General features: G+C 37.0%; 1 protein-coding gene and 1 non-coding gene across 2 annotated transcripts in view; both read right to left on the bottom strand.

Moving 5' to 3' along the window:
- Nucleotides 1-25,662, bottom strand: part of Slco1b3 (solute carrier organic anion transporter family member 1B3) — a 61,344-nt gene that overhangs the window by 26,412 nt on the left and 9,270 nt on the right. Inside the window, exons 2-8 of the mRNA XM_057782978.1 lie at nt 11,874-12,015; nt 9,331-9,463; nt 5,584-5,693; nt 4,190-4,336; nt 3,107-3,205; nt 2,034-2,276; nt 154-318 (exon numbers count right to left, since the gene is read on the bottom strand). Of these exons, the coding sequence (XP_057638961.1) occupies nt 154-318; nt 2,034-2,276; nt 3,107-3,205; nt 4,190-4,336; nt 5,584-5,693; nt 9,331-9,463; nt 11,874-12,015 (1,039 nt within the window). The remainder of the gene's footprint in view (nt 1-153; nt 319-2,033; nt 2,277-3,106; nt 3,206-4,189; nt 4,337-5,583; nt 5,694-9,330; nt 9,464-11,873; nt 12,016-25,662) is intronic.
- LOC130889832 (small nucleolar RNA SNORA40) lies at nt 10,158-10,291 on the bottom strand. The gene has a single exon (XR_009058649.1). It is a non-coding gene; the product is annotated as a small nucleolar RNA SNORA40 (small nucleolar RNA).

A 25,662-nucleotide genomic window follows, 5' to 3' on the forward strand; every position in this document is an offset into this window, starting at 1 on the left:
GGTGACTATTAGCATATCAAAGCTCACACCAACATCCATGTTTTCTCAGTATCACAACTACCTGTTGTACATTTCGAAGTCTATGCTAGTTCTAGCCCTTTTTACCTCGTCATCAATCATCAATAAAACAAAATAGGAAACAGTCTGCCTTACCTAATACAAAGTTCGCATCTGATGCTGACCGGGAGAACTGTTGTTCTACAAACTTGAAGAGGTAAGTAAAGGAGCCAATGAAACTGCTGAACTGTAGTAATGTCAGTACCAAGAATATAACATACAGGTGGTTGGTAAGGATACTTTTCAGAGACTTTAGAAAACCTCAAAAATAACAAGAGTGAAGAAAGTATTGTAATACAACTTAAACATTCCTTACATCCTAATCTACTTATTATACATGTAATTTAAAGTCACAAATACACAGAACAGTAAATTAGAGGGTACTCTTAAATCTTTTTCTATACAGATTTGTAAATGTATCTCTTCAAAACTTCCACATTTATATTATGTATTGGTTATTTTTTATGAAAATTAGTTTTTGGTCTCTCCCGTTCTTTGGTTTGATTTGTCCAGTGGATGCTTGGTAGTTCTCCATACTCTTAGTCTTTCATACCTATCAATACAATTACCTGTTCATTCAATAAATATATAGTTTTGAGTTGGGTACCAGGGGATAATTTGAAATATGAATCTTGAAAGTGATGCTTCCTATTGATCAGTTGTAATAATGTAATTTTATGTCAAGGAAGTAATACATTAAACAGAAATTTAAATAATCTCTGACCATGGGGATAAGAACACTGACATTCAGAAGTTGTAAGCATGTTTAATTTGTGATGATTCTAACTCATTGATCCCTGAAATGCAGCTTGTCTACAAAACACTGCCCAAGCAAATATGATGTCATTGAAGTCACCTACCATAGGGTAAAACAACAAGAAGCAGAGGATAATAATGAAGCAGGCCACATTAACACATCTCTGCCATCCACGTGCTAGGATTTGAGCAATGTGCAACCATACCTGGTTATAATTTTCTTGATATGCTTTAAAGAAAAGAGACATATCTGTGTGTGTGTGAGCATGCGTGCATGCAAATGTATGGTGTGTGTGTGTGTGTGTGTGTGTGTGTGTGTGTGTGTGTGTGTGTGTGTGTGTGTAAAGGGCATTGGATCCCCTACATTAGAGTTACAGTTATCAACCACAGTGGGAGGTCTGCGAACCTAACAGGATCTCTGCAAGAGCAATAAGAGCTTTTTATCAGTGATCTATCTCAGCCATCCCCTGACATGTTCTTTTTAAAGTCGATGTTAAGTTTTAAAACCCTGGGGCTGTAGAACCCTTGCCTAGTATAAGTTACATTCTAATATTCTTTTCCTGATCATTCAACAAATATTTAGTTTTGAATTAAGTACTAGGAGATATTCTGAAATATGAATCTTGCATGTGATATTTCCTATTTATTAACATGTGGTAATGTGATTTTTTTATGTCACTCTCATAGACATGCCCAGGAACTTGCTTTCTGGGTGATTCTGTGTCCTGTTAAATTAACAATAAACATAAACCATCATAAAATATTCTACTGATTTAGCTTTTGTTGCTGGTATTTTTGAGAGCAATTTACCTTGGTTTCATAGTCCAGGCTAAAATGGAATTCATGATCCCCAGAACCATTTTATATAAATGGCTTTAATTTTTGATTTTGTTATTTCACCAATTACCTCTGCTTCCTTCCATTTTAAAGTTTCAGAGTAGGATTCAAAGATATGACTTTTATTAAAGCATTTATATTAATATATTTTTATATCATTTTTTCTAATTTGTTCCCCTCTCCCTTGCTCTCCCTATATCTTTCCCCTCTCTTTCCTCCAATCTGAAAAGAGCTGTTAAGATCTCATTGTCTTGGCTACTTTTATCCACCTTTTCTAAATTGTAACTTTGATTATGGCTCCTTCATAAAACATATTGTTTTTAAATATTCTCAGCTCTCAGTGGGGTTAACATCTTCACATAGACTAACTATGAAATCCTTACCAGTAATGTTGGCAGGAGCTTTTTTCTCTTGTTTGATCAAATTAGTCATGTGATTCTTTTCTTTATCTGTTTGGAGTACATTTGGAGATGATGAGTTTTTCCTTTGCTTCTGCGATGTCTTTGGAATTTTGGGTAGAAAAAAGAAGGGTATGGAAGCAATAACGGATAATGATCCAGACACAAGAAAACTGAGCCACCAGGCACCAACCCAACGTGCATCACCAGGAGTTATTCGGATGCTGCCTGGAATGAATAATTATAACAAGCCAGTCAGAAATGATCCTGAAAGACAATATTGATAATGACAGATGGCATGTACAGATGAAGAAACCAAAGTATGTTTTATAAATCCTAACATGCAATCATTGTTTTTTAGTTTTTTTTTCAACTTAATAGCACCTACTTCAGCAAGGCCATAACCCCTAACAGTGCTACTCCCTTTGACCTATGGGGTCAAAAACAGATAAAATGTACATCACCCATTACTGAATAAAAGGAGATGCAGAGAGATCTGAATATTCATCTGTAGCCATCAAATTTCCAAAAATTCTAAAACAAAATGGATAATTATTTCTAAATATAGCTAAACATTTTCCATTATCAATAAAAATCAATTCTCCAGCTCTGTAAGAGTTTCAAATGAGAAGTAATTTGACTAAGGGTTTGTATTGAAAACAAGTGATAAGATAAATAATAGAGTATTTTCTCTAATTTTGCCAAATACAAGTGGACAACCTCACAGCATCTTCCCGAAGCTTCGATCTGTAATTCCTGTGCTTCTAAATCAAATGTACAACTTGTGAACATGCAACTAATTTGACTATGTAACCAGTTTGTATTCAATTTAGTTGTCTAAAATAAGATTGGTCAAAATGTCCAATTTTATACTGATTTGCAATAGCTTGGTTTAGGCAAGAGATAAACTTTGTTTTCAGTATAAATGCATCCTTTCCACTTATAATTTATAAAACACAAAATCAAGAGACTATTGAAAGAGTTAAACTAGTAACTTGGAGGTATAGAGGCTGATCTTTGAAGGTCACTCTCCTGGTCGCCTTACTGATTCTACTTACTCAGGTCTACGTATCCAATGTCTACATATAACCGGGCAAACACAGATGACATGATAAAGCCAATGATTGGACCAATCATTGCTACTGTATTCAGAATACCTGTGAACATATCAAAACCATTCAATCAGAGTCCAAGAACATATAGTGATATTTTTTTCTCATCCAAAAATATTTCATTGTATTTGTTCTTCTTCTATTCACCCAAGATCCATCCTCACTTCCCTACCCACCCAAATTTATGCCTTCTTGTTGTAATAAGAGCAGTGGGGCTGCGTCTCTGGCACCCAGCCGCCCGCATGGCTAGCTTATGCCCTGAAATAATTACACGGAAACTGTATTCTTTTAAACACTGCTTGGCCCATTAGCTTCAGCCTCTTATTGGCTAGCTCTTACATATTGATCTAACCCATTTCTAATATTTTGTGTAGCACCACGAGCTGGCTTACCAGGAAAGATCTTAACCTGCGTCTGTCTGGAGTGGGAGATTCATGGCGACTCACTGACTAGGCTTCTTACGCCCAGCATTCTGTTCTGTTTACTCCACCCACCTAAGGGTTGGCCTAGCAAATGGGCCTAGGCAGTTTCTTTATTAATTAACCAATGAAAGCAACAGATTAATACAAGACCCACCTCCATCACCTTCTACTTTTGTAAATCTCATCAGCTATAGCTTGTGCCACTATGTTCTTGGGTATGGCCTTGCCCAGAGCATGGTAAACCCATCACAGGCCACACTAATAAAGAAAACTTACTCTCCCTCTTCCAGAGGCAATCAAATGCAGGGATGGGACTTTGTGTCCAACTCTTGTCTCCATGTAGGGATTTTGTCCACTTTGAACTTTTATTTGTTTTTTTTTATATAGTAGGCTTTACAGTATAATGTTACATAATGCTTTTCTCTAATATTTTTTAGGGATATGAATTTACTTAAGGAGGTGTTAAGATAGGTCAGTTCAATGGTGAAGAGTACTGGCAGCTCTACTAGAGGAGAAGAAAGGAGTTAACAAAAACTTAGTAATGCTACCATTTCCAGGTTAGACCTAGGAAAATTAAGGACTGAACTTCATAAGTTCTGTATATTACCCAAGTACAAAGAAGAGTGTCCTTCTTTTGCAAAGTCATCAATATAGGAAATTCCTAGGGGCACTATTGGTGTTTCTCCTATGCCACGAAGCATGTTCCCCATTAACACATAAATCCACATGCGTGACTTGGATCCCTTTTCACAACCTGTGTAGAGAAAATGTGTTTATTTTAAGCATCAATTACAGCACCAATACCAAGAACTCTACAAATTCAGATATTTAATTGGTCCTGGGATGTATCATTTGCTTGCTTTTGCTTTTTTGAATTTTACATAATTCTTATTCAATCTACAATATTTGAAAATAGAAAATGACATAAAAGAGCACAGAAAACATACAGAAAGCAGCATGATCTAAAATATCTTTGCACAAAAAATAATTTAATGTTTTTTATTCATCTTCCATACTTTGGACATGAATAAAATATACATATTTTATAGATAATATAGAATTAAATGTCTAGCAAGTAAATATCACTTTTATAGCTAACTCTGTTAGGACAACTTCCTTGTTTATTTTTCCTTTGTTGTATTTTGTGTCAGGACATTCACAATGTTGTGAGAAATAACCATATCAGTTAAGAGCACTGGCACTGGCTCTTAACTGTTGAGTCATCTTTTTGGTCCCTAATTTTATCTTTATAATTAGAAAATACTTAAAATCTCTCCTTCAGTCACAAAGAGATATCTTGGTTATAATTATAAATAAGTCTCTAAGCATCTCACTAATTATTTTCTTAAAGTTGATTAATAACAATATAATTACAAAGAATTAGGTAAGTATTCTTTAGTTAAATGGATGTTAAAAAGTGACTTCTAGAAACAGTGATAAGTTTATACAATCTCAACAATACAAAAAAAAGAATTAACTTCTCATTTCTTTTACTTTTAATCTTCCCTTATCTGATATACTAGGTAGAACTATCTAGAGTGTTATGTCTATATTGCTGCATGAGAATACTTTTAAAAAAATCTTCAATTGGAGTAATTATGTTTTTATAAGGCACCTCTCTCTTATTTGCATACTCATGCTTTCTTGCTTGCTTGAGCTGTTTGTTGAGACAGGGTTATAGTATATGGCTCAGGTCTACCTCAAAGTCACACTCCTCCTGTTTCAACCACTGGGTTCTGGGACTACAGATATTTATACAGTCAGTTCTTGTAACTTTAACTGCAAGCATCCTTTCCCAACTTCTAATTGAAACAGTCCTTAGCTACTCCTCAGACACTTCTAAAGACTCATTCTGTATCACATGTTCACACTATGATTATGTTTATATGTCAAGGTCAAATATATATTGTTTTTGATCAATTTTGCTGATATATTTTATAAAAATTTATATAGATATATATACAAAGATTCAAGTGACATTCAGTGTTACTATTATCTTACCTTTCCCCACTATCTCAGGTGATGTTCCAGTGACTGATGTAGTTTGATTAACTAAACACATCAATGTGGAGTTGCTTAAAGAGCTGATGTCATTTTCTGAGTACCTGTAACTATAAGTACACCATTAGACTTAACATTTGGTTTATTTACCAAGTATTTTCACTTTTTCAAGAAACTATTTTCCTCTTAATTGTGTTTCTCTCTTTTCCAGGTTAATAAGAATTCCCTGATAACTTTCCAACCTCAAATTTAGGAAAACTAATTAGTAACAGTAAAATGGGGGGAAGGCCTAGTAAGTAAGGTCATTCAGTGTCACTCAGGCAAGGTAGATGATATGACAGACGATACTCTAATTATTATGGAAACATTCCTGGATTCGCCTTTCTGTTTTGTGAACTGCTGAGTGCAGTAATTCTTCTTAATTAGTTTCAACTATGACAGTAATATAAACTTCCTTATGAGTTATGTTTAAAAAGCTAGAGAGTCATGTTTTTATTTTTTTTAATGCATGGAGTTTGCTAAATGTACATTTATTAAACACAGAAGGTAAATAATATGATGGCTTATGCAGCACAAATTTTAGAAATCCTTGTTGAATTTACTTGAGCTCATACAAAATTGACCCTATTTGCAGGCCAGACACATCATTTCTATTTGATCTTCTCAGTTAATTCCTATTTATTTATTTATTAAAGCTTTCTGCCTCTTCCCTGCCACCGCCTTCCATTTCCCTCCCCCTCCCCCGATCAAGTCTCCCTCCCTTGTCAGCCCAAAAAAACACCAATGATAGCCTCTGCTGGAGAGGTTGTGGAGAAAGGGGTATACTCATCCATTGCTGGTGGGAATGCAAACTTGTGCAACCACTTTGGAAAGCAGTATGGCGGTTTCTCAGAAAATTCAGGATCAACCTACCCCTGGACCTAGCAATACCACTCTTGGGAATATACCCAAGAGATGCCCTATCATACAACAAAAGTATATGCTCAACTATGTTCATAGCAGCATTGTTTGTAATAGCCAGAACCTGGAAACAGCCTAGATGCCCTTCAATGGAAGAATGGATGAAGAAAGTATGGAATATATACATATTAGAGTACTACTCAGCAATAAAAAACAATGACTTCTTGAATTTTGCATACAAATGGACGGAAATAGAAAACACTATCCTGAGTGAGGTAAGCCAGACCCAAAAAGAGGAACATGGGATGTACTCACTCATATTTGTTTTCTAGCCATAAATAAAGGACATTGAGCCTATAATTCATGATCCTAGAGAAGCTAAATAAGAAGGTGAACCCAAAGAAAAACATATAAGCATCCTCCTGAATATTAACCTTCATCAGGTGATGAAAGGAGACAGAGACAGAGACCCACATTGGAGCACCAGACTGAAATCTCAAGGTCCAAATCAGGAGAGTCATGTTTTTTAATCAGTCTTAAATGTATGCTAATTTATCAACTTTTTCTATCAAAACATTATTTTCTTTTATGGATGTACATGTATACATGAGCTAATGTCTCATTCTGAAACTTTAATAAATTCTAATCCACTTCAACTTGATCAAGGTGTATTTAATAGCAACAAAGGGGCTGGAATAAGAATGGGGACATATGTCACAACTCAAGAAATGCTAATATAGCCTGTAACTCCATGCAGGATAACCCAGTGCATGCTGAGCACTCTACTCCAGTTCAAAGCTAGAATCAAAATGCAGTGTTTGTACTTAAGAACCTTCATCCTCTCTATCATGTAAGTTCAAATCCAAGGTCCTAGGTTGTCATGAGGGAAAATCATTAGCTGTGCTGGAAGTTTGAGCATGGGGTGGATATTTAGAGATGTCACCATGTATAGAACATATGAGATGAAACTTAGTGATGAAAAAGAGTTTAAGAGACAGACCTCAGAGGAAAGTGCACAAGACCGCAGAGGCACTGTAAATAAAGGTAAAGCATTTTCACATGTGGAGAACTACAGTTTTTTTTCAGTTGCTCAGCAACTGTATGTGAGGTCACCTAAGAAAGTAAAGGACCCTCTCAGTGACCAGCATGCATTTACAAGCAATTTTAAATATAATTGATGCATAGGTGAGAGCGTTAAATATTTTTTATTGTGACTTAAAATAATTTCAATGTGTGTCCCTACCACAATATATATGCACACTTACAAATGTATGTATAGCTCAAATGATGCCTTGGAAGGACAGAATCTATCTCTGCATACTATTCAAGTCTATCTTACAATACATGGTTTTCTCAATAACCTGAAGAGTTTTTGCTGCTCCACTGATAAACTGGGACCTGAAATTTGAAACCCTGTTCTAGAAAGTTTGGAGTTTTAAACAAAATTAAGAAAACTGATTTGTATTTAGAACTTAGTTCTTGTATTGAATGTAGATCAAACCAGAGCTGAGGGACTGGAGAGATGGCTCATCAGTGAGGAGCATTGCTTGCTCTTCCTGAAGTTCCCAGTTTAGATTCCAGCACCCACATCAGGATGCTCATCACTACCTATAACTCAAGGTACAGGGGATCTATTGCCTTCTTCTGTCTTTCACAAGCTTCATGTGCATATGGTGCACATACTATTCAGAAGTGAAACATTCATACACATGAAATAAAAATAATAAATAAGTCTCTAAAATAGTAGAACTGGAACTGAAAGCAAGATATCTAGATGACTGGCTTCAGTCAGGATAAGAACATTGATGTCCACACTGACTGAAGTATGTAAAAAGGGTAAGATCTTGGGAACTGCTGGTTATCTGCATTTCAGTAAATTTAGAGCTTAAGATAAAGTCTATGGCTTTGGCCTGAATTGCTTTGCAATTGTGAGAGCAACAACTAAACGAATGGTTATGAACCAGAGTTCATGGTGTAATACAAGGTTGGGAAAGTCTTGAGTGTCCAATGGATATATAGACATGGTAAATGAATAAGTAGACACCAATAGTTAGAAACAGTTAGACAGTGGGACTAATGACTGGATTTGAGTTATTACAGGGATTTTGACTGAAGATAGGACAACAGAGATATGAACATTTTGGTGCTAGCCATGAAAGCAAAGTATTGCCATGATGAAGAGGTCACACATAGACAAATAAGTTTGAAGAGCATAAAATGATGAAAATAACGGGGGGAAAGATTCTTGAATGGTTGACTGTAAGAAGAATATGACATTAGTATGGTGACAATGTGGATGCCAAATGTAGCAAAGATTAAGTAACTCTGTCTGTGTGTGCTACAAATGGGTCCTGGTATCTCAGCACCCCTGTTCTAGCTTTAGTCCCATTTAGGGGTGAGCACTCAGTCTCTTTTCAGCACAAGATCAAGTCAGTTATAATTCCTATAATCCCTTCATGGATAGGGTAGATGACTTCCAGGCCCCAGTTGTTATTGGGGAGATAGCAAGAGTTGATAACATCTGGGGAAAAGAGAATTATTATACTTTGACATTGTAGCCATCAGTAGTTTGGCCAAGCTTCAGTGGATGGCCCACATGCTCATGCACTAATGGGACTTAGATAGTTATAAAAGAAAGTTTAAAATGAGGATGAAGAAGGGGATTTGCAAGTTTGAAGGAGGGTGTATGCTGTGTGGGAGGAGTTGGAGGGGAAATGTGGGTATATGTGATTATATTTCATTGTACACATGTATGAAGTTCTCTAAGAAGTTTCTCAAACCAAGAGACATAAATGAAACATCATTACTAAGTTACAAGTCAGTGGGAAAGGCACAGGGCATACTTACTATCCCATGAAGAAATGTGGCATTGCAGTCATAATACTCCCAAGGCCCATGATTAAACAACCAATTCCAATCAACTTTGGTCTGTGCAGTCTGGATCCAAAGTAACTCACAAATACAATAACCATCAAATTCCCTAAAACAAAACCAAATTATATCAATCTGATTTGTCAGAGCAAATGCTGATGGTCAATGTGTCTAGTAGAATGGAATGCCTCAAACAGTATAAATAGAGAAAACATTTGGCCCTTTCCTCAGATTGAATGATGAGGGAAAATTTACCCTAATTAAACTGACCATAGAAAATTATAGGATTTATAATATTCAGAGGCAATTTCATTTGTTTCATTTATTTATTGAAGATTTATTTATTTAATTTTGTAAAATTATGTATGTGTGTGTGTACACATGAGTGCAGTGCTCACAGAGGCCAGAAGAGGGAGTCAGATCCCATAGAGGTAGAGTTACAGTTAGTTGTGAGCCACCAGATATGGCTCCTATAAACGAAACTAAGTCCTCAGAACAAGCAGTCAGAATACTCCTCTGAAATAATAGTCTGAATTGATTAAAATTCTACAAATTTTCCTAATGACTACATGAACTACTTAGGATCAAACAACTCATGATTCTTATTTGCTTGAGAAGTGATTTTACATGTACAATAATTGTGTGGGTGTTTTATTTGTTTTTCAAATATAGCAATAAAAATTGCTGCATTGAAAAAAAAAAGAATTCTTAACCATTGGATCATTTTCCAAGTCCTTTGTTTTGAATAACATTTTATTTTTGGAATGGTCATCAATACCTAGTCACTTTAAACTAGATACCATCATATTTCTTTTGACCTGTATGAAAATTCATAGGGGACACTGAGTTCTGGGTTGCGAAAGAGAATTTATTTATTTTTGCACCAGTCTATGGAATATGTTTTGAAAGCAATAAAACATACTTAAATTGGATGGCAATATTGTTAAAGCATATTTTTTTCCTTTTAAGGAACTTAAAGCAGACTAGATTATAATAAATGAAAACAAATGGAGAAAAGTCTTCTTAATGTGAGAGAAAAACATTACTTAATGCAGATTTTATACATTCCTGGCATTCTTTAAAGTCCTAATATGTACTTGTCATGGCATTTCCTGGCAAAAATATTATAAAAGAATAAACCATGAGCATGATTATAAACAAATGATAAAAAAACATTAGAAATGAAAACAGGTGAGCAGAGCACAGGGAGGAAAACATCAATGAACAAAGAGCTTTAGTAAAATTTCTAAGAGGAAAAACTATTTGAAATGTCATGTTGACTGCAAATTGTCTAGCTTGATGTTGGGAAATGGAGAACTAAACCAAGCTCAGAGAATTCAATTGAAGTAGGGGGGTAAGGATTGTGTGAGCCAGGGAGTCAAGGTCATCACAAGGGAACCCACATAGGCAACTAACCTGGGATCAGAGGAGCTCACAGACACTTGGATGACAGTTAAGAAGTTAGGATGGGACCCACCTAAGCCTAAGCTTTCTACATATGCGTGACAATGATAATAACTTGATCTACTTATGGGATTCCTAGTGGTGAGAGCAGAGCCTGTTTTGGACCCTCTAGCAGACCTTTGGAAACCTATTCCCTATACTGGGTTGCTTTATCGGCCTTAACATGAGGAAAGAAGCTTAGTCCAGCTTCAACGTGATATGCCATGTTCTGTTGACACCAATTGGAGGCCTGCACCTTTCTGAACAGAAAAAGAGAAAGACTATATTTGGGACTTAGGTACAGAAGGGAGGTGAGCAGAGGGAATGGGAGGAAAGGATGAGGGAGAAACTACAGCTGAGTTATGAAATAAGTGAACAAATTTAATTGACAGACAGAAAAGGAGTAGAGGCATTAAGCTTCTGCTGCTTCATAAGATAAGAATCCCTTTGAGTAACTGAATGAAGCTTGAGTGTGATGAATAGAGATATTAAAGTCAAAATGAAGATAAAAGTAACATCCTTAATGCTGCAAAATTACCTTCACCACCCCCACAAGATTTAAAAAGCAAAAATCCAACAAATATTATTATTCCCAAGCTGTTCTTTGTTCCGTAAATCAAAGTTACTATAGCTCTCTCAACTTTTCTTCATGTGTGGTCTTCTTGAGGGAGGGAAGATGGAGCCTCATAGGAGTTCATATGAGTCTACAGCTATACCACCCTGAACAAGCCTGGTCTCATCTGATCCCAGATGCTATGCAAGGTAAGGCCTGGATAGTACTTGGATAGGAATTAGTAGGAAAGCAATGTATCTGTGTAGAGTCAATCTTCCAAAATCTTCTTTCCATCGTGACTGGCAATCAGTTTGTACCATTTTTAATGATATAACTGATGTTAACTCCTACACATCATGAGTGTCACTTCTTCCCAAGATATGACAACAAAAATGACTCCAGATATTGCTATATTTTGGAGAAAGCACAGAGTTATCCCTGCTTGAGACGCTTGGGCACAGAACATGTCTGTACTATATTTTTCCTCTTTAAGTCTTATTAGTTAAATAGAAATAAACATTACCAATTTCAAATCCTCCATCAATCAAACCAGCAGTTGAAGATGGTATGTCAAATCTCCTTTCTATTTGCGTGATAGAACTTTTCATAATGATTCCACCTAGTGCCTTGCATATATAGCTGAGTGAGAGGGCTGCCAAAAACATCTAAGGAAAAGCAAATGGGGAAGGTTAATCAAAGTAGGATATACTATTTCTGGAACTCATACTTTTTTACTTTCCTTACAAATACAGTTTTTCTGTTTTTTTTATTTTATTTTTTAATTGAGGACAACCTATCAGTCTTTCCCCAGTAGCATTTGGCATTCCCTTAGCTCTTTTCATTTTATCATTGTATAAACACATAACTGACATAACTTCCTAACTTGATTATCATTACAGCAGCAAAGTTAACATTGTAAATGAAAATTTCCTGTCCCAACTTCCCAGTCCCAAATAAACACTCAAAAGTTTAATATTTATAAATTCTGGTTGATAGTTCAGGCTTGTTATTAGCAAACTCTACATTTAAATCAGCCCATATTTCTAGTTATGCTTTGCCATGTGGTGGTACCATTGTTAACATGAAATTTTCATCTCTTGCTCCCTCTGCATCTGGCTGGAGACTCCTGACTCCACCCTTCTCCTTCCCATCATCCTTAGATGGGTCACACTGTCCATACTTCCTGCCTGGCTATTGGCAAACCAATGCTTTATTAAACCAGTTCAACTGACTAATATTTACAGTGTACAAGAGGGTTATTACACAGTAGTTCCCACTTTTCATCTAATTAAAAAATAAGGACTTAACTTTAACATAGTAAGATTATATACAACAAAAAGTTATTAAGAAGTATAGAAACAATATCTAATCCATTTGCATTTGGCAAAACTAGAGGCAATACTTAGTTATCTGTCTTCTGTCTGTGAATTTAAAGTTTTGTATCTAATTTATCTTTTAGCATAATTGAAGAAAACTAAAAATATCTAGTCTTCAACTCACTCCATCAAAGATTCCAGAAGAGTAAAATGTTATCTAATAACAGGGACCTCAAGCTACTTGGGCAGTTATCCAAAGTTCCTCTGCAACACTGGGGAATTCAACTCTGGCCTACAGGCCTAGGATGTCTCACAAACTTTCCTGTGAAGTAGGGAACTTTGAAGGACTGTTCCGTCATGTTTTATCTCTGGAGTAGATTCGTGCTACTAGCAGCAGATGTGTCTCATTGTAATAAAAAAGGCTTAGGTTGTTAAACATTTTAAATGTCATATTCTATAGGTCTTTGAAGTATTTAAAGACCATCTCTCTAAGTATATCTGTGTATGACTTGCAAACAATTAACATGACTATAAGTTTTACTATTATAGATGACTATTAATCTGTATTTCTTAATTATACATTACATTTAAATAAGTGGCATAAACTTAATACCTTAAAAAAGTAGACATATACATACAATATAACAGAACTAACTTTAAATTTTTATCAATACATCAAAATCCATACTGATGTAAAATATTTAAGATTATAGTTGTTTTTGGATTAAAGTAGATTCAAGAATCTATACTTTTATCCTATTTCCATATACTCCCTTTTTCTTTTTAGAATGGGATCCCAGAATATAATCTCCTTTATTCTGCTTTTTTCCTGATCATTACCAATAACAACTTGTAATTAACCTCCCTAAACAATGACAAATTAATCTTAAATATATTTAGAGAAAATTAGGGGCGTCATAGAAACTCCACATAGAGTTTGTTTTCTTCATGGCAAAAGCTAGCCCTATGGGCAAAGAAATTGCCCTTGCCTCAAATTGCTGACAATTACTGCCCAAACTGAACCATCAGGACACAAAGATAACTGATGAACTTTTCCAAGACAAAATTCCCTGCTTCACAGAAAAAAGTCTTTCAGACATATTAGGCCCATAGGGCAAAGAAGGAAACCCCAATGTTACAATGTCTGGCAGGAGAAAAATATCTGGTTACAACTGAGAGATCATAAACTGATTTCTAATCTCTGTGGGGTATCACTTTAGCTTAATCTTATTTGCAGTACATTCCAAATCTAGGGATGGGCAGGATACTTTCAAAGCCATGTTTTGGGGAAGCTGGATGTAAATAGAAATCTTGGAAATTAATGGAGGTGGTGCAGACAACAAGAATGACTGACATTTAATGTAAGATGTTGTTTTAACTACTTTTCTATTGTCATGTTGAGTTAACATGATAAATGGCAACTTATAAAGGAAATAATTTAATTTATGGCTTATTGACAATTTTAGAAAGTTAGTCCATAATCATCATGGTGGGGAACATGACTGCAGGAACTGCAGGAAGGAAAAGATGGTTCTGGAGCAGTAGCTGAGCACCCATATGTTGAGACAACAACCAGGAGGCTGAGAGAATACCATGTGGGAATGGCATGGACATTTTGAACTTCAAAACCCTCTCCTAATGACACACCTCCTGTAACAAGGCCACACCTCCATATTTGAGTGTTACTTCTGAGCTATTGTCTACTTTTTGTGTGTGTGAAATGAGGTCTCTCATAGACCTGAAGCTTATCAGGTATTCTAGGAAAACTGACAAGAGAGTACAGGGAAGTCTGCCTCAACCTGATCTCTCTGGGATTAAAAGAGCACACTGCCACACCATTCTCCTTACATGAGTTCTAGAATTCAAACATGGGTTTCCCAATAAAAATGCTTTACTGACTGAGTTATCTCCCAGCCAAAAGCAATTTTTAAAAGATTAAAATATATGAACTAGTTTTCTTACCAAGATAGGTTAAAAAAAAAAAGCAAGAGCAGAATAAAGACAAAAAATATCACACATATGTGACTTAAACCACACATTTGGAAAAAAACTAATGGGTCATGAAGGAATTTCAGAATATTTTGGAAAATGCCTAGAAACAAATGGAAGTAAAAGAACACTATTTCAGAAATAATGGGATGACATGTCCATGGACACCTGGGAATACCTCTAGAGTCAAGTCTCTTGCCGACCCTAAAATGGCTCCCTTAATTAAAATATATACTTCCCTACTCCAATATCCACCCTGCCTCCATCCCAACCATCCCCATCCTCCCCTTCTCACTTTTTTCTCCCCATTTCCTCTTACCCTCACCCCATCCCCACCCCCAAGTTTCCAATTTTTGTCTGGCAATCTTGTCTCCTTCCAATATCATGAGGATGACTTTATGTCTTTCTTTGGGATTACCTTCTTATTTAGCTTCTCTAGGATCTCATATTATAGGCTCAATGTTCTTTATTTACGGCTAGAATCCTTGGGCAGATGAGGAGAGGGAGCCTGAAATGGCCCTATCCTATAGTCATACTGATGAATATTTTGCATATCACCATAGAAACTTCATCTGGCAATGGATGAAACTAGAGACAGAGACCCACATTGGAACACTGGACTGAGCTCCTAAGGTCCAAATGAGGAGCAGAAGGAGGAAGAAAATGAGCAAGGAAGTTAGGACCGTGGGGTGCATCCACCCACTGAGATGGTGGGGCTGATCAAATGGGAGCTCACCAAGGCCAGCTGGATGATGGAGCATGTGATCAAACTGGACTCCCTGAACGTGGCTGACAAAGAGGGCTGACTGAGAAGCCAAGGACAATGGCACTGGGTTTTGATCCTACTGCATGTAATGACTTTGTGGGAGCCTAAGAAAATTAAAATCACCTGAGGACAAAGAGTCAGAGGCAAACAGTGTAATGAGGACTGAGTCCTAACACCACCATAAATCTATGTTATGAAATACTCAGGAAAAAGTGATTGATTGAGCCCCTCCCAAGTGAAGCTTTTATAATGTAGCCATTAATTTATGAAATAAATATTAGGAGCTCAAAGAAATTTACCCATTAAAGAAGAAACAGCATTTAGGGTGAAACAGGCAGCAGGTGAAAGCTTCTGGGCCACTGAAGAGCATGGGGCTGTTGAAAAGCAGAGATGGGGTAATAGGAAGGGAGGGAGAAAGAAAGAGAATGGAAGGAGGAAAGGAGGGAGGAAGAGAGAATGTAGGAAGGTACAACGAGGCCTAGCATCAGGAGGCCAGTGCATATTTTAAATGTAACATAAAGATGTGATATGGTTCAGCAGGCAAAGGTACTTCCTTCCAAACCTCATGGTCTCAGATCAATCTCCAGGAAGGCAAGAGCCAACTCCTTCATATTTTCCTCTTACATTCATATGTGTAGCATGGCATGCACTCCTTAGCACATAGCCACACACACATGCATGCACACACACACACACACACACACATACACACACAGCACATATATCTCGCATACATGCATATACAATAAATAAAAAGTTTACAAATAATATGTCTTACAAGAGAAAATATTGTAGGTCAATTTTGAGAGCCATAATGGAGATGAGCAAGGAACTATTTGCTAAGCTGAGCTCATAGCTAAATAGAATAAATAATCATGAATAAGTTTCAAGAATGTTACAGAGGGAAACAAAGGTAATATAGAGACAGGCAAGGGCAGATTTTGTTCTGTAGTTTCTGCTCTCCAGAGTTGCCTGTGGAGTGTTGGTATAAGAAATCAGGGAAAGAGAGGGGTCTTGCAGACAGATCTGACGCTACAGAGTTTTGGTAGGGGTGTTTTGTAAGTAGCCAAATAAAGATCTTTAATTCCTGGAGCATTTACCACAAAATTTCTAACTTTTACTTTCCAGACACTTTATTTGATGAGTTTCACCTATGTTTGATGTGTTCTTGGACATAATTCTTATCCTTCAGTGAAATTCTAACCAATACCCATGCCATCAACTCTCGCTGCTTTTGTGTTATATTTTAATTTTATTATTATTTATTTGTTGTGTTTATGTTGGTACATATATGCCATAGTGTATGTAGAATTCAGAGGACAACCTGCTGGAGTCCCTTTTCTCCTTATCTGTACATATGTACCTCCTGTGATTTGATTAGACTCAGGCATGGTAGCAACAACTTTACTCAACAGAACCTTTCTTCCTGAGCTGTCTCCCAGTCCTCCTACAATTAAGAGCTTTACTTACAATGGGAATTTTTGGTTATAAATTGTTTCCTTAATATAATAATTTTAATGTAATGTTTAAAATTATACTAGATTTGCAGATTTGAAAAAAAAAACACATATAATGACAAGGCCTCATTGTACAGACTATGTTGGCCATGTATCTAGAGTTGTCCTGCCTCTGTCTGTCACTTGCTAAGATGTCAGACATGTGTCAACATGCTTGACCTGAGCATAAGTTATTACTTTTTGACTCATATGGAAAATCTTAGTAACCAGAGACCTGCTCAATCAAATCTGCATAAGCCTGTCTTCACATTTCCCTTCATCCCTAGACTCCAGGCCTGTTAATTTGGTCTTGGCTTTCTCTTCTAATAGCTTCACACTTGGTCCATTAATAGGCATCGCTACTTAGTATTTTGACTAGTATTAATACATGTCTGTCTCTGCTACTCAGTGTGAGGTTAATGACAACTACTGGGCTGCTCAGAGTTGAGGGCCATAACCTCATAGGATAAAATGCCAAAATCTTAGGGTCCTGCTCAGCAGAGCAGCTGAAGAAAGATTTGTGATCATGAGGTTTGGAATTTTTCTTCTAGAAGCAACACTCTCCACACTCCTATGCTCCTAGAGAGGCTTGTTCCTCACAAATACAGGAAACTCTGACTAAAGCTTATTTGGAAATATGTGGAAAGACCAGCCTTTGGCTGACTGGTGACTAAAGTTTTTTGCCTTCTATGAAATCTTTGTCTGAAAAAAGTCCCTAATTAATTTATACAAAAACTTAACTAATTTTATTACCCTATAAAGTAAGTAAAAGTAGAAAATCATGCTTTGAATGACAAAGCAGAAAGTCAAGTTTTCCCAAGAGATACTCAGAAGTGTTATGACTTTGTCATTATTAAAGAGTATAAAAACAGAATTACCAAAAAGTTCTTGCAGCAGAATTGAGAGATGGCTCAGCATTTAAGAGCACTAGTTGCTCTACTAGGGGTTCTGTGTTCAGTTTCTAGCACCCACATGGTGACTTACAACAATCTAACTCCATTTCTGGGGGATGCAATGTCCTCCTCTGGCTTCCTGAGCCACTGTTTGCATGTGGTGCTCAGATATACAGACAAACAAAATATTTATAAACATAAAAGTAAATAATTTGAATATTTTTAAAAATTCTAGAAGATATGCAAGCTAAACAGACTTACAAATCATCATTAGGGCAGAGAAGAAATCTACTTATTGATACACATATAAAAGCCTAGAAAATAAAAATTGTGGGAGCCCACAGAAGTCTGTTCTACCTTGACTAAAGGTCAGAGAGTTCAGGCCTATTTCTGCTCCTTCGTGATTATTGATGAACGGTTTAATTTAAGGTGTAACTATTAACAAGATACCTTGACCTAGGGTGTAGTTACTTTGGTGTTTTGGGTATTAAGATGGCCCACAGAGGTGCATCTGTTCCACCTTGACCAAAGGTAAGAGAGTTCAGGCCTATTCCTGCTCCATCAAGGATATGACAAGGGGTTTGATCCAGGGAGTGACTTCTTACAGGATGCTTAGCCTAAGTTGTGGTTGATACATGTCCTGCCTAAACAACAGAATACTTAACTCATGGTATTAAAGAGTAAATTGCTCTGTTTCTTCTTTGTATCATGTTAAACCAGTCTTTTACCTTCTTCCCCCCTCTTTGGGTTGGGGTATATAAGCATATGGAAAATAAATGTTTTTTTTATTCAGTATTCAGTATTGAGTGAATCGCCATCTAGATTCTATTCTGTATCTCTGTATCTCCATTCATTCTGCCTAATATTTCTAATCCATGTGCTCCTACCCCTGGAAGATATGAACCCTGTCAAGACTAGACCCTGACATATGATGTCCCAACATGGGTTTCTGACTGATATTCCCCAAATGAGAGGCCTACAGCAAAAAACACCCATAATTCTTTCAGTAGCTTCAAAACATTTAGAAAATTAATAGATCTACATGCATAAAAGAAAATCTTATCACATCTCTGCCAACTCCAGTAGATCCTGCATTGCACATGTTGCTAAGAAACACTAGTAACAAGGTTTCTCTCTTGAGCATAGAATTCTGCATCCAAAATGTCAAAGCATGCAATTTTTCAAAAAGATGATTGATGATATAACAACAGATCAGAAAATTTTAGAAATTTTCAAAAGGAAGACACCACCTATTACAACAAATTTATGATTAAACTTAGCAAAAGGTGACTAAGAAAATACTCACATATGTAGAAATAATATGCTTGTTTGTACACTAAGGAAATAATAATAAAAATTTAAAAATAAGTCTTGGATTGACAAGAGGTTGACAGTGAACCTAACTGTAAAATGTTGGGGAGTGAGACATTAGGATCATCATCATCATGCATGATCATACATGCATCAGTAGGAAGAAGTTGCCAGCCTATCCTTAAAATAAGGAAGAGAACTGAAAAACTAACTTTTCTTGGATTGCCAAGATATGAGAATATTCAGCACCAGGAGAGCCATCATTGGGCACAGAGATCTGATATTGGTACCAAGAGAGGCATCACTGGAACACCAGGAGTGCCATCACTGAGAAGGTACATCAGTAGGCAAGGAGACCTGATCCAGTAAAAGAAGATCCATAGGGGAGCATTCGGAGGAAGAGACGGGCAGACGCCAATGCAAGAATTCACCCAACAATCTGAAAAACAATATGAAACCACCAGAACCCAGCGACCTCACAACAGGAGGACATGAACACTTTAATCATGAAGAAGTAGAAAAAATTGACTTTATGAAAGTGATTGACACCCTTAAACAGCATGTAAAAAATGCCCTTATAGAAATGGATGAGAAGTATAACAGAAAGTTTGAAGAACTGAGTAAATCAGTGAATGATACCCTAGGAAACCAAGGAAAAACAATCAAACAAATAATGGAAACAGTTCAAGACTTGAAAACTGAAATGGAGGCAAAGAAGAAAACACAAACAGAAGGCCTGCTGGACAGGGAAAATCTAGGTAAACGAATAGAGACTACAGAATCAAGCATAACCAACAGAATACAAGAGATAGAAGAAAGAATCTCAGATTCTGAAGATACATTAGAGAAAATAAACACGCTGATCAAAGAAAACAGCAAGGCCAACAAATTCTCATCACAAAACATTCAGGAAATATGGGACACAATAAAAAGACCAAACCTAAGAATAATAGGAATAGAAGAAGGAGAAGTGCAGCTCAATGGTCCAGAAAATATATGTAATAAAATTATAGAAGAAAACTTTCCCAACCTAAAGAAAGATATACCTATGAAGGTTCAAGAAGCACACAGAACATTCAATAGGCTGGATCAAAAAAAAAAATCCCCTCACCATATAATAATCAAAACACAAAACATACAGAATAAAGAAAAAATATTAAGAGCAGCAAAGGAAAAAGGCCAAGTTACTTATAAAGGTAAACCTATCAGACTTACACCTGACTTCTCTATGGAAATCATGAAAGCCAGAAGGTCCTGCATAGATGTACTGCAGAAACTAAGAGACCATGGATGCAAGCCCAGACTACTATACCCAGCCAAGCTTTCGTTCACTATAAATGGAGAAAACAAAATTTTCCAGGATAAAAACAAATTTAAACAATACGTAGCCACAAATCCAGCCTTACAGAAAGTAATAGAAGGAAAATCACTAACCAAGGAGTCCAACAATGACCACAATAACTCAGACATCTAGAGACCCTTCACCAGCACAACTCAAAGAAGGGAAACACACAAAATCTACTACTAAAAAAGTGACCGGAGTTAACAACCACTGGTCATGGACTCAACTCACCTATAAAAAGGCACAGACTAAGAGATTGGATACGAAAACAGGATCCAACATTCTGCTGTTTACAAGAAACACACCTCAACCACAAAGACAGGCATCTACTCAGAGTAAACGGTTGGGATAAGGCTTATCAAGTAAATGGACCTAAGAAACAAGCAGGTGTGGCCATACTAATTTCTAACAAAGTTGACTTCAAACTTAAATCAATCAGAAGAGATGGAGAGGGACATTTTCTACTCATAACAGGGACAATTCATCAGGATGAAGTCTCAATCCTGAATATCTATGCCCCTAATATAAAAACACCCACGTACGTAAAAGAAACATTGCTAAAACTCAAGGCAGCCATCAAACCGCACACATTAATAGTAGGAGACTTTAATACTCCTCTCTCACCAATGGACAGGTCAATTAGACAGAAACCTAACAGAGAAATAAGAGAATTAATGGAGGTAATGAATCAAATGGACTTAACATACATCTATAGAATATTCCACCCAAATAGGAAAGAATATACCTTCTTCTCTGCAGCTCATGGAACCTTCTCGTAAATTGACCACATACTCGGTAACAAAGCAAACATCCACAGGTACAAAAAAATATTAATAACCACCTGTATCTTATCAGATCACCATGGATTAAAGCCAGAATTCAGCAACAATGCTACCCCCAGAAAGCCTACAAACTCATGGAAACTGAACAGTCAACTACTGAACCATACCTGGATTAAGGAAGAAATAAAGAAAGAAATTAAAGTCTTCCTTGAAGTCAATGAAAATAAAGAAACAACATACTCAAACCTATGGGACACTATGAAAGCACTCCTGAGAGGAAAGTTCATAGCACTAAGTGCCCACTTAATGAAAACAGAGAAAGCACACATTGGAGACTTAACAGCCCACCTGAAAGCTCTAGAAAAAAAAGAAGCAGACTCACCTAGAAGTAGAAGAATGGAAATAATAAAACTGAGGGCTGAAATCAACAAAATAGAACACAGAAAACAATTGAAAGAAGCAATGAAACAAAAAGCTGGTTCCTGGAGAAAATCAACAAAATTGATAAACCCCTATCCAAACTAATCAAACAGCAGAGAGAGAATTTGCAAATTAATAAGATCAGAAATGAAAAGGGGGACATAACTACAGACACAGAGGAAATTCAGAGAATCATTAGATCTTACTACAAAAGCCTGTATGCCACAAAACTGGAAAATGTAAAAGAAATGGACACTTTTTTAGATAAATACCATATACCAAAGTTAAACCAGGACCAGGTGAACAACCTAAATAGACCTGTTAGTCACGAAGAATTAGAAGCTGTTATCAAAAACCTCCCTTCCAAAAAAAGTCCAGGACCAGATGGTTTCAATGCGGAATTCTAAAAGAACTTCCAAGAAGACCTAATACCTATACTCCTTAATGTATTTCACAATATAGAAACAGAAGAGTCATTGCCAAATTCCTTCTATGAAGCTACAGTAACTCTGATACCAAAACCACACAAAGACTCAACCAAGAAAGAGAATTACAGGCCAATCTCACTCATGAACATCGACACAAAAATCCTCAACAAAATACTGGCACACAGCTGGTCTGGGACTGAATAAGCATGGGTTGATTCCGGACTCTCTGAGCATGGCGGTCAATGAAGACTGATGAGAAGCCAAGGACAATGGCACTAGGTTTCGATCCTAATACATGAACTGGCTTTGTGGGAGCTTAGCCTGTTTGGACGCTCACCTTTCTGGACGTAGATAGAAGGACCTTGGTCTTCCCGCAGGGCAGGGAATTTGGACTGCTCTTCAGTAACGAGAGGGAGGGGGAATGGGGGGAGGAGAAGAGGAGTGGGGATAGGGGGAGGGAAGTGGGGGGAGGGCAATATTTGGGAGGAGGGGAGGGAAATGGGAAATGGGGAGCAGGTGGAAATTTTAATTAAAAAAGAATAAAAATAAATAAATAAGTAAAAAAAAAATCCATCAACAGATATTAGAAAAAGAAAATGGAGATAAATTGATACAAATATTGATAATACATGTGTGATTAACAGATTTCACAAAGAGAGATATGCATACATATAAATCAACCTTTGACAAAAAAAAAAAAACAAAAAAAAAAAAAACAAAATACTGGCAAACCAAATCCAAGAACACATTAGAAAAATTATCCATTATGATCAAGTAGGCTTCATCCCAGAGATGCAGGGCTGGTTTAACATATGAAAATCTATCAATGTAATCCATCATATAAATAAACTGAAAGAAAAAAACCATATGATCGTTTCATTAGATGCTGAAAAAGCATTTGACAAAATTCAACATCCCTTTATGATAAAAGTCTTGGAGAGATTAGGGATACAAGGGTCATACCTAACTATAATTAAAGCTATCTACAGCAAGCTGACAGCTAATATCAAATTAAATGGAGAGAAACTTAAAGCCATTCCACTAAAATCAGGAACACGCCAAGGCTGTCCACTCTCTCCATACCTCTTCAATATACATGCCCTATCATATGAGAAAAGCATTTGTTCAACTATGTTCATAGCAGCATTATTTGTAATAGCCAGAACCTGGAAGCAGCCTAGATGTCCTTCAATGGAAGAATGGATGAAGAAAGTGTGGAATATATACACATTAGAGTACTACTCTGCGGTAAAAAACAATGACTTCTCGAATTTTGCATGCAAATGGATGGAAATAGAAAATACTATCCTGAGTGAGGTAACCCAGACCCAAAAAGAAGATCATGGGATGTACTCACTCATAATTGGTTTCTAGCCATGGATAGTGGCCACTGAGTCTATAATTTGTGATCCTAAAGAAGCTAAACAAGAGAGTAAACCCAAGGAAAAACATATAGTTATCCTCCCAGCTATGGGAAATAGACAAGATTGCCGGGCAAAGAATTGGAATCTTGGGGGTGGGGTGGGATGGGGGTGAGGGGAGATGGGGAGAGAAAAGTGTGAATGAGAGGATGAAGGGAACTGGGGAAATCGGGGTGACTGGAGATAAAGGAAGATTGGATAGGGGAGCAGGGAAACTCATATCTTAGTTAAGGGAGCCACCTAAGGGTTAGCAAGAGACTTGAACTTGGAATGGCTACCAGGTGTCCAGGGCAATGTCCCCAGTTAGTTCCTTGGGGCACCTGAGGATAGGGAACCTGAAATGAACCTATCCTATAGCCATACTGATGAATATCTTGCATATCACCATAGAACCTTCATCTAGCGATGGATGGAGATAGAGACAGAGACCCACACTGGAGCACCGGACTGAGCTCCCAAGGTTATAATGAGGAGCAGAAGGAGGGAGAACATGAACAACGTAGTCAGGACCATGAGGGGTGCACCCACCCACTGAGACAGTGGGGCCGATCTATTGGGAGCTCACCAAGGCCAGCTGGACTGTGACTGAAAAAGCATGGGATAAAACCGGACTCTCTGAACATGGCAGACAATGAGAGCTGATGAGAGGCCAAGGAGAATGGCACAGGGTTTTGATCCTACTTCATGTTCTGGCTTTGTGGGAGCCTAGACAGCTTGTATGGTCACCTTTCTAGACCTGGATGGAGGGGGGTGGACCTTGGACTTTTCACAGGGCAGGGAACCCTGACTGCTCTTGGGACTGGAGAGGGAGGAGAAGAGGAGTGGGGGGAGGGAGAGAGGGGCGGGAGGAGGGGGAGGGAAATGGGAGGCGAGGAGGAAGTGGGAAAATTTTTTTCAATAAAAAAATATCTACTTTGCATATGGCAAGGCAAAATATAGCTAGGAAGGAAAACTAAGGGGAATGCAGGAAGAAAAGGGCAGAGTCAGGCAGATGCCAAATAGCTGCCAAAGTAGAAGGACACCAGAACCTTACTAGCAAGACACAGCCACATGGCAATACACAGATTAATATAAATGGGTTAATTGAAGATGTAAGAGCTATCTAGGAATATATCTGAACCATTGGCCAAATAGTGTTGTAATTAGTATAGTTTTTTGTGATTATTCAGGACTGGGTGGCCAGGAAATGAAAGCACAGTCTCTGTTTACAATTAGGAAGAGATAATTTTAAAATAATGAATTGACTCTTGTCCCTCATACCTTTCCCAGCAACTAACTCAGAATGGACCACAGACTTAAATAAAGAATACAAATGATATTGCTCACAAAAGTGACTCTGGAGAAAGCCTACTACTTCAGAGATTTGGCAGTGTCTTAGGAAGCTGTGGCACACATAAATAACTCAGAGACTATATGGAACTATGAGATATTCTTAAAATTGTCTGCCCTTGCACTTACTCTGGAACAAGATAATCAAAGAAAAGTAAACTTAAAAAGGTCAACAAGTTTTGGTGGGCTACAGCAGTTGACCACATATCATATCAGAAGCCTCTTCCCACTATACACTCAGGAAACTATGTGGCATATACAGCAGCAAGGTTAGATTAGCTGAAGTTACATCTGCCCTACACAGAGACTTATACTGATGAGCAAAGTATGGAGGGTAAAGATGAAAAGAGGATGAGTATCAGGACCTTTCATCAGAGCCAATGTGGTATCATATGATTAAGTAATGAAAGGATGATAGGATTAGACATATAAACAAATTTCATAAAGATATAAAATATAAACATTGTATTATGCCAGAATTTGAATAATAAATTCAGCAGCTTTGGTCTGAGACTTTCTCTTGGTCATGCTCACCATTAAGAGTTAATAATACACTGCTTAGGACATGGCAATCTGCACAGACTGGCTTGGAAATTTTGTTTAGATCTAGTGTCCTTGAAGCCACAAAAGCTACCAGCCTGAGAACAGGCTGTCATATTACTTGAGATTCTTAAAATTGTGTCATGGGATTAATGAGCAAAGATGGTTATAAAAGACAACTTTATCAATGATGATTGCACTTAATGGGGAACAATTATAAAAGATAATTCCATTATGTTATGGTTTATCAAGATGACTAAAAGATATGTAAGAAAAAGT

The sequence above is a fragment of the Chionomys nivalis genome, chromosome 1, assembly GCF_950005125.1.
Source record: "Chionomys nivalis chromosome 1, mChiNiv1.1, whole genome shotgun sequence".
Taxonomy (NCBI): Eukaryota; Metazoa; Chordata; class Mammalia; order Rodentia; family Cricetidae; genus Chionomys; species Chionomys nivalis.